Here is a 15,841-nt window from a genome sequence, read left to right as displayed (position 1 = left end):
CACTGAGGCCGTGTGAGGAGCACTGATGGCGTCACACCATCGGCTGCAGACAGCTCTAATTAATTGTGTTTAATTACATCATTACAGCCGGGGTAAACTAAGACGTGTTGTGAATGGCTTTGGTTACAGATTACCGTTTATTTTCACCGTTGTTTAACTAGTGAAATCTAGTTCAAAGACTAAAAAGGGAAAGAAAAGAGAAGTATAATATGAAGAAAAGTATTCCGGCAGCAGTTACCAAACAGAGGTGTCCTACCAGCACTTCTAGACTCACTAATTAACATCTTAATATCTCAATCTTTTCAGTTAACTCGCTCAAAATGTCCAACAATTTGGTAATCAGTGTTGATTTTCAGTGCTGACTTCTTGAGGTTTGTGGGCCGATTAACTCTGAAGTATGTGGATTCATGCTGAGTTGATATTTGCTTTCTCAAAATTGAACACTGACAAATAATTCCAGTGTTAGATCCCTGAGAAACAGAAACAAAGACAGTCAGGCTTTTAAGCTTGGCCACTGATAACAATTTGAAGAGACATGCAGTAGCAATACTATAAATATCCCAGTAGATTAAAGCTGCATTCTTTATTTAGCCCTTTATACTGTCAATTAGCTTGTGGTAGCTTTACTTCCCTATTATATGAGTCTCAGTCAGCCATCTGTCACTCGATGCAGCGTATCAATAAGCTAAATGTGGAAGCTTTTTGCCGTCATCTCTCAATGTCATTCGTCACTGATCAATGCAAGACATTGATCAGTGGTAGCTTCACCTTGTATGACATCTTTTAAATAGATCTTCTTGTCAAGATATTAGGAAGGGTCGATGATGTATTTGTGTGTGTGTGTGTGTGTGTGTGTGTGTGTGTGTGTGTGTGTGTGTGTGTGTGTGTGTGTGTGTGTGTGTGTGTGTGTGTGTGTGTGTGTGTGCTGGCAGCTAACAATTTGGGTTATTCAAACCTTTTTCAGAGCCGGGGATGTAACTAGATTTAGCACCCCAGGTGAGTTATTTGTCAGCAGCAACAAGAAACACATTTAGCCGTTTTAATAGGACTGAGGGGACTAAAGTGTCCACTCCCACGCCTTTGGGAGGTACATTGGTGAGACTGATGCCAGCGCACGTACACCTGCAGTACAGTCGTGTCTAATCCAACGTGATGTGGTGATCACAGTGGTTTTAAAATACAGTGTGGGCCTGTCTCTCCTCAGAGAGCTGGGTGCTGCAGGAAATATATTCATGTGAAAACTTAAACATCACCTGGCAACTTCTAGCAAGCCTTTGATCAACTAAGAGCTACTTCCTTGGCAACAGTGGCCTGGAGGCAGTAAGATGCACAATTCATTGAGAGAAGATAGCAAACTTAAAAGGATGGATCTTTCTTTTAGTGCCATTATGATGTTCAATTATCTTTTTTATAGTGAAGTGGTGACAGCTATTGGATCCATTGGCATAACAGTTGAATACAGACATTCATGGTCCCCAGAAGATGACTCAAAATGACTTGAGCAATCCCTGCAGCGTTATCAGCAGTGAACCCTTGACTCTAATTAGAAAATATTAACATGTGGTAGATATTACTCCCAATGAAATATGTCGTATATGTCCTTGTAAGTCTGGTGACATGTCTTTTAGCTAGAAGCCTAACTGCTAGCTGCTACCATGACTGAAAACCAAATTTGTGCCAGGAGTGTTTATGATCTCCTGCCAGTCACATTGCAAATGACATTAGATACAGTTATTAATTGGCAGCATGGTAGTTTGTGCTTGGAAGGACAGAAAGGTTAAGTTGTTAATTGTATGAGTGGCAGATCGGAGCTTCAACACCACTTGTTTTACACTTGTATGTAAAGCAGTATTCATATGAGTGTCTGCTTGTTCATCTGAGCGCTGTCATTACAGAGAGCAGCACAGGACAGGTATCAATCCTGAAAGCTTCCCCTCTCTACAGCTTGGGCAGCTGCGTGTCCAATTATCCGGTGGAGAATCCGATCCGTAGCAGCCACCGACTTCAGTCTAATACCTTGCCAGTGGAGCAGGCATGATGGGAAATCCCACAGAGCCATGGCTGACCCTATTGTTCCAGTTAAACAAGCCATTTATACAGGCCTAAATCTGACTCTGCGTAAGGCCAGGCTGACTCAGGGAAACATGTCGTGACCGGTGAAGAAGAAAGATATTACTATATTCTAGAGGGAAATAAGAGGTGTAGAAGTTGGTGTGTGTCTCTGTTTTGTGTTTGCATTGCGGGGAGGTGGAGGTGGCGAGGTACACAATCCGAGCATAGGGATAGGACAAGTTGCCACGGCAACCCTGGCTCCTGATCCCCCAGACCGGCTGGAGCTGGCGCAGAATGAGAGCAAGAGGAGAGAGGAAGAGAGAGACAGAGCCGAGGAGAAGGAAGAAAGGGGGGGAGAGGAGAGATGCTGGAGTGATGCCAGAGATTTTGACAACAGTGGGAGTGATGAGCAGAAGGGACGGAGCCATCGCAAAGGAAGAGTCTCCAAAGGGACGACCTCGTAATAGCTAGGCTATCTGAAAGCATCATACCTTCATGATCTGACAAGACTCAACACTCTCACACACAGGGTATTGAAACAATGAATACGGATGCACACAAACATGCAGGTTTTAAAGCCACAGCCACACTGGGAAACACGTGGCAAAACCATATTTGCAAAACAAATCAAGGTGTGGTTTTACATGGGATTATGTGAGGGACTATTTATTGGCCTGGTGCAGTGACTTTTGGTTGTTATTTGCATTATTTGAGGAGCCAAATTATTTGAATTTTCTATAATATGGCTCTCTCTCTCCATGTGTTTTTTGTAGCATTTGCAGGTCAATTTGTCGCACAACACCTGTGAATGTATCTCATGTTTTTAATTACAATTACAAAGGTAAACAAAGTCTAAAAATACTCCAGTCCCTGTGTGCTCTGTCAACAGTAAATGCTTCATAATGTTGGTTTAATTGTGTGTTGTGTTTGCATTGTACTCAGGGTATGCATCAAATTACGAATATGGTATATCTTACAAGGAGAATTCTATGACTTATGAGGCTTGAATGTCATGGCAACATCACATTTCTTGATCAAATGTATTTCCCAGGCAAGATTATGGGGTAGAATGCTCACATTACTCACTGCTTTGACTACAAAGTAGCACTAGAATAGCTTACATATCCACATCCCTGACTATATTCTTGTTCGATTTATAGTATGCAATCTATATTTAAAACTTTAATGTTGCCTAAAGCCTTTCTTCTGCCAACTGAGGGATATATATACTAGACTGTATTCCAATATCTTTCCTTAGAAGCAAACGCCGACTCACGATTTTTGCCAGAAGATGGTTCATGGGCTTTGTTTGTGATTCTGTAGCTGGGGAACATCCTGCTGCTGTCATAAATACATGTAATTGTCACCATCTGTAATGAGAATCGCTGCTTCATTTGATTACTCAGAGGTGTATGGTGACGAGTGCAATCTCAGGTGTTAACACGTGTTTACAGGACGACCTGAGCGTGAGGAGAAGAGAGAGGGAGGCGCCCTGCACCACAGCTGTACATTCAAAAGAGAAATGACATTGAGGTCGTTCGGTAAGAGTCACTGCAGGGCAGAGAAATGCTAAATGCAGAAGCAGGAGTGAGTGCTATGCTCATGGGTTTGGTGGAAGGAACTGGCACAAGGAGCTGATCTGAGAACTGGCTTGGGATTTGTGCTAATGATGGTCTGAAAACAAGATTTTACTTAAAAAATCCTTGAAATGTGTGTTTGCTACATAACACAGTGGTGGGTTGTAACTAAGTACATCTGCTCAACTACTATACTTAAGTGTCATTTGAGGTACTTGTATTTTACTTTAGTATTTTTACACATTTCATAACCCCGGTATTCTTATACTCCACTACGTCTGATAGGAAAATAATGTTTATTAATTTATAATTTCTTCTTTCTCTAGATGTACAACATTTTGTGCCAATCCATTTAGTAGAAGTAGTTCTTACAAATTTATTTTGTTTATGTTGTACTACTTACACAGGAACTTACTCTGCTGGAACTGCTACCTCCGCGACCCGACCACGGATAAGCGGGAGAAGATGGATGGATGGATTAGACAGGGATCTTTTTAAAAAAAAATGGTGTTTCACTGATCAAACTGAAACACATTTGAAAAGGAAGCTGTTCCACTGTTGGAGTATCCGAGTACTTTCTATAGTATGTTATGTCCATTATAGGAACGTGGAGGGAAGATGGGCCAATGTCTTCCCTTCTGCTGCTAAATACTAGCCATGGTCATAACTCCAATCAGAAGTGGTAATACGCAAACATGGCTCCACTTAACCATAATGGCACCATTCCAATGTCCAACACAAACAGAAACAAACACACACCACCCATGGAAACAGTTATTCCACTTTTGCACCTCGAGTGGACCAGCAAAGAAAGGGGACATGTGCAGGGTGATACATCTCTGGGATGACACCTCTCTGTGGCGATGAGCTGTGCAGTCACAGGCGTTTAGCTGTGATGGCGACACTGACAGAAGACAAAGCCACGGGTTTACAGGAAGCCGCCGGCAGTATCTTAGAGTGACACGTGGGTTATCGTTGACACGCCAACACTGTGTCCCCGCCACGTATTTCCCATGAACTGCTGAGCTGAACTGCTCCCAAAAGATAGCAAGACAGCAGATGAGCCAAGGTGAGACATGTATCTGTGGAAGGGGCCAGCTGTGGGAAAAGTCTGGGACAAAGTTGGATGGGGCACTGCAGCGGTCTGACAAACAGCATTGTCAGATCTCAAACTCTGTATACCTAATTTGTGTAGACCCTGTCATCATTCAGCTGTGATTTTTCTGTCAGCTTTGTCATTTTCTTGCTCACAGCCAGAGTAGAGATCAAGGGCCAAAAAAAACAAGAAGAGGCAGAAATATACAGAGAGAGGATAGAGACACAGGGTCATTCTTGGGTACCATTTACCCCTGAGTGAACCGTGGATTAGGGGGCCAAGGCCGGGCTGACCGATCTACATTGCTACACATACTGAACAGATTAAGTTAAAAATGAATGGACTAACCAAGCTGATAGAGTCTGGTTTATAAGGGGGATATTCTCCTTTCAAAAACATTCACAGCAGCAGTGACAGCAGCAAAGGATTCTGAAGGCAAATACAGGACGAGGGGGAATTTACTGCGTCAATATGGAACACACTGATAGCATGGGAATACCCTTAGCGATGCTCCTGATTTAGCATTATCACCATCAGGAAAAAGTATTATTGCCAAGCTTCACAATATTGTAATAATGAATATGCTTATTAGAATCAACACTGTAATCATTATCATAGATTTAAGGACCACCAATACAGCGTCGATAGCACCATCCTCTACATTTTTTAGCCGTCCTACTCGCACATATATCAACCTTTATGAATTATGTTTGAACAATTATTCAGCCAGCCAGCCTGCTGCACAGGCTACATGACACTGAGCCTCTCATGGGCTGAGGTCAGAGAAAATGCTTCATAGTAATAGAGATTCTTTACAACCACCGGGGGAAATCACTGTCTGTTTGTTGGCAGCCAATGTAATTAACCATGTTAGCTTTCATGCACTCTCAAAATCTGGAGAATAAACCCCTTGTAAGTCCTAACCTTTAAATCCTGTGTCACATTTAGAGGAGCGGGGCTATTTGACAGCGAGATTCTGCAAGACAAAGCTTTTTTTTGATGATTTATAGCTGACATTGCAAGCGGAAAATAATGTGATATTGTAGATTGAGACCGGAACTTTTCATTTGCTGAGAAGCAGGCGGGAATTCAGAGTCTGCTCTTGATCTGGGGTAATTCAGCAGGATGGATGTTCGCTGTCAAGGGGTCTTGAACCCAGATTAAAGATAGAGCCCCCGTCCTCATCACTTACACCTTCTGCGTGGCTGCACCTCTCTGCCACATGCGATGCTGAATCTGGACCTTTTGGCTGCATGAGTGACAGCCTGTCGGGGGCTCGCGGTGTTCGGCATTAGTCTTTCTAATTAGAAGGGCCCAGGGCAAGGTTGCCGTTACAGTAATAACCATTTTTTCCTTTTTCGGATACATCATAATGATGCTGATGATCCCATAAGGTAGAGTTGTAATCACTCACCTGCTGACTCAGCACCAATTATAAAGGGGGCTGTTTTAGCTCTATCCTTTTTCAACATGGGCTACCAAAGCCCAGAGAATCCCATCCATCCTTGCTCAAACCAGGGCATGGCTTTAGAAAAGTTTTTGCCCCGTTCAGAAGCCAATTCAACAGTCCCTTAGTCACTAGGCTTCTACAACAACTTGTTTGGTGTACATGCAGTGTCTTTAATGAGACTCTGTTATGATAGTTGTACAAATTAATCACTGGGTACAATTATTTGATCATAAAATAGTTCTCTCCTGACAGACAATATTTCCCATGAGGCAAAGGGTCTTAATCTATCAGCCTGACAGAAATGTATCTCTTGGTTGCACTTACTGGAATACAGCTGACCTCATAACCACAGTAAATATCTCTTCTGGAATATCCTCAGACCCTCTAGCTTTACTTCAGAATTCCCTCGTGTGTTATCAGTAAAACCCACATCCCTCTTGTATTGTTTAATTTCCATTTAATTATTCATTGCACCCTTAACTGCAGTGTAGGGATGAAACTTCATTTCCTTCTCCTACCGTGACTGATTAAACCCGGTCGGGAAGATGCGGTCTCATAAAGGGCAGATAAGTGATGTTCCAGATAAATGGAAAGTAAATACAGATTAATCTATTTATAACTATTGGTTCCCATAAAAGCACTGAGCCACCGTGCCAATGGCATCTGGTAAGAGATGTTCAAGAATCACATGGAAAGTTTTTTTGTCACTTCTCAGAAATATCCTCACATTTTGAGCAGTAATGTTGAAACATGTGTTTCCTTTTCATGAGGCTTGTTTCCAGAACTTCACGTAGCAAGTCCTGCACTGTGGCCTGTTATCGATGGGGTTTCAGCGTATATGAATATTTAATATTATGTATATTTAATGTAAGTCATATATATATATATTCACATATGAGACCTATGTTCATACCTCTTGTACCAGGAGTGAACATGTACTTACTTGTTATGTAACTCAGTCTTGAAGTAAGGCCACATCTGCAGCTATTTCTTACCAAATGTGTGGTCACGTGGGCATTCTTTTAGGTTTTACTTGATAAGTTAGTGAATACATTTACCTGCTGGTGGATCTAGACTAGAGCATCTCCCAATACTTCCACCCATCTGGAATTCCTGCTTTTCTACTATGCTATGCAGGCTCCATAAGGATTATGTTGTTCTCTCTGTTGAAATAGTGCTTGTCACCACCAGCTGTCCTTTCAGTGAGCGTATTATGAGCTAAAATACAATTAATTAAAGTTGTCACTCCCTTTAATGTGAATATGACTCAAGGGCAGGCCTACCCTTTACTGTTCCACAGCTTTGAATCAGTGAGTCGTGCTTGTTGTGCGACAGCGACAGAGAGGGGGAAATGAAAGAGAAAAAAGATTTGTGTTGTGGATTGAATTGATGGATTACAATATCATTAACTGTGTTGACAAATTGGATGTGGGCAACAAAATGTAGATTAGTACTAATACATGCTGTAAATCTGAGACTATAGGCCACACGCTGCAGGGGAAAACTAAAACATCCAAAGCAAGCTGTCTGTGCGCGAAAAAGAGAAAGGTGTTGAACAAAGGCTAACTTCACATGGAATCTAGTCAGTTTTCAAATAAAAGGTTGTAAATGCAGAATATGTCAGCTTCTCTCTAAACTCTGTTTGTCTGTGTATATTTAGTGGGTTTGTGAATGGCACATATGGACTGAGAGCTAATATAAGACCAGGACAGATGTTTCACCCCGGGTGTGCATGGCTTTGAGTGGGACAAGAGACACATGGGGGGAAATAATTTACATCTGAGAGGACAGAGCAATGAAGAATAATAAAAGAGTAAGGGATGAAGCATTACAACATTACCTGTTCTTCATGGTTAGAGTACTTTCTGTATTCAAATTCTAAGTAACTTTTTGTGGTACTATGAATAACAATGATGATGAAAAAACGTTTTGAAAATGTCAACAAAATGTAAAGAAAAATGCATAAAGTGTGTGCTGACACGACGAATGGGATGTTAAGTCAAATCCCTCGGCAGCACCATGGCCAGCTCCTGACTCACTTTGAGACAGAACAGCATAAACTGAGTGGAAAGAGGAAAGGAGGAGGACTCCATGGAACCTCACGAGGCGACACACCTCTACCCTGACGTCACCCCTCGCAAGACGTGATTCTGAAGTAAATACTCATTAGTGTCTAAAGTACTACTTAGATACTCGTCGAGGTGTTTTGTAGCCTTTTTGTTAACTTCCGCTGCTTCTTTGCGTCATATAAGTACGTAAGACGTTAGCTTGAGCAGGTAAATTAAGCTAGCTAGCACTCACTAAGCTAATGCTAAAGTAGCGTCCTCGGGGCTAATATAGTAATGCCTTCTAAATTGCACTCGCTGTGACATGCCAGTGTCAGTCCTGTATAGTACCATGTAAAAATACTTCGTTACAAGTAAAAGTCCAGCATTCAAAAATGTACTTCAAATAAGCTTTTAGTTTTAAGTAGCCTACCAAAAGTAAAAGTACCCATTTAAACGCCACATTATTAAGTTATTATAATTATTGATGAATTAATGTGTGCTTCCCTTCAATGTTGCCCTTGGTAAATGTGGGGTTTATTTGAATTACTTACTTTTGTTACTTTATGTAGCCTACATTAAGCTGGCAATAATCTATATTCCTACTGAAGTAACATTGTAATTAAGGACTTTCACTTGTAATGTTCAGTAGGTCTATGTTAAACCACAGGCAATGCTGAATTATTTCCGCAACAGGAAAATAATTCAACTTAAAATATAATGAATTAAACGAAAATGGGTAGCATAATAACAAAGTGTTTATCTGCTAATAAGGCTGCGTAGAATAGCGAGTTGTACGCTCCAAGACTGTAACGCGTTACTGTAATTCGTTGCGTTACCAGCTAGCCCAGCCTCTACTATCTCTCCGTCTGCTGCTTTGTCTACGCATCCATGTGGGTTTCTCCCCTTCGCAGTGTCGGTGTTGCTCTCCGGTGTGTCAGCCTCAGCCATTGGCTTCAGAGACCTCCCTCCGTAACAACACAGACGCACAGCGCGCACAGTGCTTTCGAGGAGCGACGGTGAGATGTTGGAGAAACTGCGGTCTACCGACTCCTTTCTTTCCATCGGCGAGGAGCGCAGGGAAGCCTCTGCGATGCGCTCAAGCGGGCACGCGTCGGAGTTGAAATAAGGGAAACACGGGGGGTCTTAAACAAAAAGGGAGAGGGGGCGATATTCTTGCAAGGATGACTGACTGGTGACAAAGAAAACGGGGAGCCCTTCTGGCTTGGGTTGTCTTCCGCTAGAACTTGACGGAAGGCGTTTTGGGGGATCGGCTTGGAAGATTTGTCTATCATCATATTTATTGGAGGGGGAACCATGCCTGTCAGGAGGGGTCATGTTGCGCCACAAAACACGTTTTTGGGAGTAATAATTCGCAAATTCGAAGGACAAAGTGAGTACCTCTCCATGGTTTCCAGTGTGCTGTGATGCCTGCCTTTTGTGTCTGCATCCTCATAATAATAATTTGGTTGTTAGGGAATCGCCTAATAGGCCTGCTTTTATAACAATAAGCTTAAGATGCAGATAGAACACAATGAACCTATTCTATGTTTTAATGATTTTATATGTCAGAGATGCATGAAAAGTCATTTTAAGTGAATTATCCAGCTACTCTGTGTCTTAGCACCTCACCTGCTCCAGTGGAAAGTGTAGTTCAAAAAGCTGCATATGAGAAATAAGGATCAAGCATTTAATCCCCCAAAACCTGAATTGCCCATAATAATAATAATAATTATTATTTGTTATCGTTATTTAGGAATATTCAATATAATGAAGGGATAATCCAGCTTCCAACAGTCACCATGTTTATTTAACGGTGAATCACTGCACTCAATTGGTCTTGTTTCTGTTATTCTGCCCTTGAACAAATTATCATTCCCCCTCTCTCCATCTCTCCTTTTTCAGGTAAGAAATTCATCATAGCCAATGCCCGGGTGCAGAACTGTGCTATCATCTACTGTAATGACGGCTTCTGCGAGATGACAGGCTTCTCCAGGGCGGACGTCATGCAGAAGCCGTGCACCTGTGACTTCCTGCATGGAGAGTTCACCACCCGGCACTCGCAGGCTCAGGTAGCCCAGGCTCTCATGGGATCAGAGGAGCGCAAGGTAGAGATCACCTACCACCGCAAGGATGGTGAGTACCGCTGACTCTGGGGGTCAGGTGACATTTACAGCATGACATAAGGCTGCAGTGGACTCATAGGTGAAAGAGATACTCACATCTTTTATTAAAGGAACAAGAAGCAATACTACAGGGGGAATATTACTCTTCTTACTGAACTTACTTTAGGATAAGTATTAGTATCAAAATATATTTGAGTACCCAAAAGTAAAAGTACTCACTATGCAGAATTGCCGTTGTGAGGATATCATATAATTGGATTATAATTATTAATGTAAACATCATTTTCATTATGAAAAAGGATGAGTTCATGGCTTTTTTTACAGATATCTTAATTCCCAAAAATATGCTGGCTGAACCTAGCTCTGTCAGTCGCTTCCAAAAATAATCACGTTTTGGTTTAATTCCACACATTTCGTTGAGTTACTCCACCTGCAGTGTTAATGCCAGATACGCAGTTGAATGTGTGACTGTCTCTGGATACACTGCTGGTCAGTTCTATCTCTGAGTCTGCTCCATGTAGAACATTTTGGGGCAGGCAAATCACTGAGTGCACCCATTTGCATGTAAACCCTGAGGGGGGGAGAGAGCAGCTGTGAAGGGTTCCTTTGCTGTGAAGTCCAGTTTTGAAGTGATGCAAAGCAGCGCAGGGTGGCTGGGAGATGTTCATTAGCCTGCGCCGGAGAGGGCACCATGGGAAAGATGTAGCTCACTTCCCCAGAGAGTAATGTGAGGAGAGTAAGCCGAGTGCTTTCTGTTCTCAATACATCTAAGAAGAATAGAAGTAGTGTTAGTGTTAGTAGTGAACACAGATGTCATTGCTGCATTCATTAAGCTACATCCATTAAAATGTCAGAACTCACAGGCATGACCCTCTTCTCTGACTGAATAGCCATAGTTTAAATAATGTACCTGCGTGCATATGCTGCTTATGAATTCTGCATACAGATCATGACTTGGTATGACAGCTGGTTTCATCTCGCTGAGTTATAGGTGAGCTCCAGAGTTACATTTTCAACTGTGGTAGTTCAGAAAGAGTTCATGTCTTGACCTCCCACAATGACATGTGTGTTTAGATGCTTAAGCCTCCTTGCATAACGCTTAAAGGGGAAGTTTTACTACGGCATAGGATTGATTGTTCGTTGTATGCAGGTTTAGGCTTTATTCGTTTTATCCTCATCGATTGTTTGGTTGTTTTTAATCCGATATCAACTAATCTATCGCACTCACTTTAGTTGGGTAAATGTCTTTACTGAGGCATCCATGAGTGAAGTAGCTGAGCATTGTAGGAGAAGTCTCTTGATCTGTAGAAAGGGTTGAACTGTATCTGCCTACCTACGGCTAGATGTTCTCATGAACATGAAACAAGATACCATGGGAGGGATCTTTCTGACATTTGATGTGAGATAGGAGCTCTGTATCAGTGATGGATGATGCAGTGCTCTTTGAAGATTGACCTGTGTGTGTGCTAGTGTGTAATTCATATCAGGCAGGTATAGGAAAACCCAGAGAGAGAGGTGATGTAGAATAGGGCGGTTTACAGAGTAGTGACAAATGTTAGTATCCTGGGATACACGTGTGTGTGGTCTCAAAGGTAGAAAGAGTGAGATGCATTTAGTGGATGATGCTTAGAGGCGGAGTGGAGGACTTATTCTTTGAGTGGTTGGAGTCAATATGCAACCAGAGCCTTGGTGAGGCATGTCTTATTTGATGTTTTCCAAAGTATGACACCCAGGGAAAGAACATGTTCCTAAGTTTTATGCTGTGTATTGTTTTAGTTTTAAACTTTGAAAAGGAATGCTGTTTGCAGATTTGTTCTGGCAATACTTTTCTAACGATAGTAGAACATTCTTAATATGTTTTCTGTCCTTTACTATATTTACAACTTCCCTTTGTTATAAAAGAGGTGATTACTACACATTTCTCGAAACACGTTTTTAAAAATAACCTCACAGAATCCATTAGTTAGCACTCTCATTAGTGAGCTGTATTGCATTACCACAAGAACATTCGACGTATAAAGCTTCTGGGAATATTTGTTTAACTAATTAAACCAAACAAAGATCTTTGAAGACCAAACATCCGCCTTAGGGGAACCAAGCTTCGGCATAAGTAGTGTACTTTCACTTTTGATTCTTGGGCACTGACTCATAATGTAGCACCCTTATACTTTATACTAGGTTTCAAGTACGTTAAATATGACCATTACAGGTCTGATGCTCCTGTCCTCTAGGCAGACTTATTGTCAACCAGGCCAAGCTGCATCGATCTGCTGAGCAAACAGCATTAATGAGGACACAAATACCTTCATGTTGCATTGATCTCCAATACCGGTGCATTCGAGAGGAGAAATCAATGAGGGCTGAACGCCCTGCCCCCACCGACTGACCATAGTAGGAATGAATTGACCTCAAGTGGGACGAAACACGGAAAAACAAGACCATGACCTCAAGTATTTTTTTTCTGTTTTGTTTATCTCTTTTTGTATTTCTTTGTCTTTTTTTTGTTGTGTTCTCTTAATTCTCTGTCAAAGCGTCTTTGAGTTTCATGAAAAGCGCCATGTATTATTATTATTATTATAAGTTTGAGAAACGAGCAAGGACATGTTTATTTGGTTCTACTTGAGGCTTTTTTGTAGTTGCATGAAACTACAGAAGACAATGTCAGGTGAAGATATTAAAAAGTGTGCTGGCTTCTGGGAGCCTTCTGATTGGAATGGACCACATTAAGACTTAAGATTTCAGATTGCAGCCACTTAAGAAATACTTTGATCTTAGATGTAACTCCCTCCCTCCCTCCCTCCACCCACTGCACACACACAGCTCTAATTTTCTATCTCTATTGTCTCCTGTATTGGAGTTCCAGGGGAAATGTCATTGCAGCAAGCTGATTGCTCTCCTTGTGGTGGACCGTTGGGGTTTCTGCGAGCCAATCTTCTTCTTTTTAATCCCGTGACCCGGGGTCTGCATTATAAACGCGTCGCCCGCTGTCCTTTACAGCCCGTGAAGGAGAATCTCCTCGTCAGCACAATCTCTGGCACATTGTTAATGCTTTGTGATTTGTGCCTTCGCAGGTCCACTGGTCCTTTTGCCTCCGATTGCTCATATCTCCATGACCTCGAAAGAGAAAGTAGGGTCTAAAAGTAGTCAAAAGTGTATTCCAAACCCCTGTGCTTGACATTTAGGTGCTACATTTGTAACAATTGTATTTTTGTTTACCTTGGTAGGCTGTACGTTCAGAGCACTGCCTCTTCTCAACTCTATCAGCACCTGAAAAGACAGAGTGTGACTCACTGGTGCTATTTCGATTTGCACTTTGCTGTCATCATCCCATCATTTATGCATGTAAGTCATTCCATTTGTATCCAATGGAGAAAAACAAACCTGTGTTTCTGTGAGGATGCTGCAGTGTGTGCGCAGTATGTTTTATGGGCTTACTATGTCTACAGATGATCACAGATACACAATTATAATCACAAACAAAGCAAAACTCTGTCAACAACAAGGATTTCTGTCACTGAGAACAAAACTGTGCTAACCACAGGGTGCCTTGCTGGTGATGGGTTTAAGATGATTCTTATGAAACTGTCAATTTGAATCAAGGATAAATAACTGCAAGTTTTTTATGGATTTGTCCCCTGTCACTTTCTTTTCAAACAGAATAACACAGCCTTGAAACAAAGTGAAAAGAAAATAGAAAGACTAAGCAGGTTAGAACCAGAGATGTCGCTACAAAATCCTGAGGGGCTGTCATATACAGCTTTGTTGAAACTACAGATAAAGAGTAAAGACGTCAAATATAATAATTTAATTAACCATAGTCATAGCCCCTCCATTAAGTGGCCTTACAGTAAGTGTTGGAATGTTGCCAAGACGTTAGATTTGGGTTCCCTTTCTCCTGGCAGACTCTTGTTAAAGATAGCCGCATGGTCTATTTAAATGCTAATGCTTCATCGGGTAATTACACAGTAAATTAGTGAGAAATTGGAATTTGCTAAACGACATGATCTCCTCTTAACTAAAACAAATGGTAAAGCAATAAGCACAGACCCTTATATTTAAATACCGACTGTTTCCTACATTACAAAACGGTGCGGTGAGCAGCTATAGCTAACACTACATTCAATGCTTTTAGTCTTTGGTCTTTTATTTATGAATAAAGGCCTTCAGCCCTGCACATACATGACTAAGGTAAAGGTAAAGCATATTTTCAAATATCCACGAGTATTTACTGAGCAACAGTTTCTCTATATGCCTCTCCAGTCATTGATTCAAATCGAATAATCACAGTGTCTTGCTGTCGGACTAAAGGGCCTCTCAGGGGTCTATCAAGAAAATCCATAAGCTCAGTACATGGTAAAAGCTTTCACTTGCAAATAGCAAATGAGACACGCTATAAATAAATTCAAGTTAGTTGTGCTTCAGTGATGCTCGCTGATATCAGAACTTTTTTCATCAGTGCCGCTGAAAATGCCATACTAATGTTGAATCTTCAGATTGTGATAGCTGTTAAAAACATGACATCTTTGCTAGAGTACCTCACTCTGGGGACGGAGATGTTTTTAGTGTTGTTTAGTAATTCAAAAATGGCTTGTTTTGTCCAACAGTTAAGCACTGTAGAAAAAAAGGATAACAATTAATGAAGCAGTCTTTTTTTATTCTATTCTGCCTTTTCAAAACAGGCGCAACATTACCCACAATGCAGTTCAATTGCAGACAGTTCAATAAATCCGGGAGTGTTACGCTAATAGCAGCTCAACCCAGAAATGACATCAATTCATACAGCTCCTTGTTGGTCCTTTATACTACGTGTTTCACCTGTTACCCCTTTAAGTGGCTTTGGCTGTCACATAGTTTAAAAATAACTCCAAGGAGAAACTTGAAAACCAGCGGAGCTATCACCACCCTGGAGGAAACACACAAACAGTTCCAAACACTTGATAGTAGTTAATCATTTGTAGCTGATTTAAGGTGTTTTTTAAGATCGACATTTCATAGTCTTGCAGTAATGCTTCAGATGCAACTTGTGACCAAGTGGTGTGAACTGCTCTCAAGATAACAAGGAACCAGTCAATACGGCCCTGTAGCCTCAGAGGAAGTAGGGCACGATAAGTGATATGACTCGGGCCATTTGCTTGAAGCCGTTTGATGGTGTGACTGCGGAACAAAAATCGTCCTCTGTAAAAGCAATTATTGTAGATTCAACCAACATAGGCTTTTAGTTTGTGGGTAGCTTGTGTCTGTGAGGGAAGAAAAAGAGAGGTGGCAACACAAAGACAAAATGAGGCAGATCAATTAGATGGGGTGGGGTGGGGGGTGCCCTAAACTACGTGTGAAGTTGTGTGTGACAGTGAGGGATGAAGGTGTAAGAGAGCGGCAGGAATGCGGCGCAGCTGAATATCAGATGGCTTCTTCCATGGCAGGAACACCCTCTTGAATCCAGTCCAGCAGCTTTAATTATGGATGTACATAGTTCGGATTCCCTCTGTCTCTCTCTC

The 15,841-nt window shown here is 41.6% G+C and overlaps 1 protein-coding gene across 1 annotated transcript in view; it reads left to right on the top strand.

The window, feature by feature from the left end:
* The first annotated feature begins 9,141 nt into the window (after nt 1–9,141).
* The window catches only part of LOC104954417 (potassium voltage-gated channel subfamily H member 7-like), a 7,308-nt gene continuing 608 nt past the window's right edge, over nt 9,142–15,841 (top strand). Inside the window, exons 1-2 of the mRNA XM_010781524.1 lie at nt 9,142–9,613; nt 10,126–10,356. Of these exons, the coding sequence (XP_010779826.1) occupies nt 9,538–9,613; nt 10,126–10,356 (307 nt within the window). The 5' untranslated portion in view covers nt 9,142–9,537. The remainder of the gene's footprint in view (nt 9,614–10,125; nt 10,357–15,841) is intronic.

The sequence above is a fragment of the Notothenia coriiceps genome, unplaced genomic scaffold (assembly GCF_000735185.1).
Source record: "Notothenia coriiceps isolate Sejong01 unplaced genomic scaffold, NC01 NC01_scaffold00000492, whole genome shotgun sequence".
In the NCBI taxonomy this organism is placed as follows: domain Eukaryota; kingdom Metazoa; phylum Chordata; class Actinopteri; order Perciformes; family Nototheniidae; genus Notothenia; species Notothenia coriiceps.
Note: the sequence above shows the minus strand (reverse complement) of the source record. Positions and strands in the feature narration are given on the sequence as shown.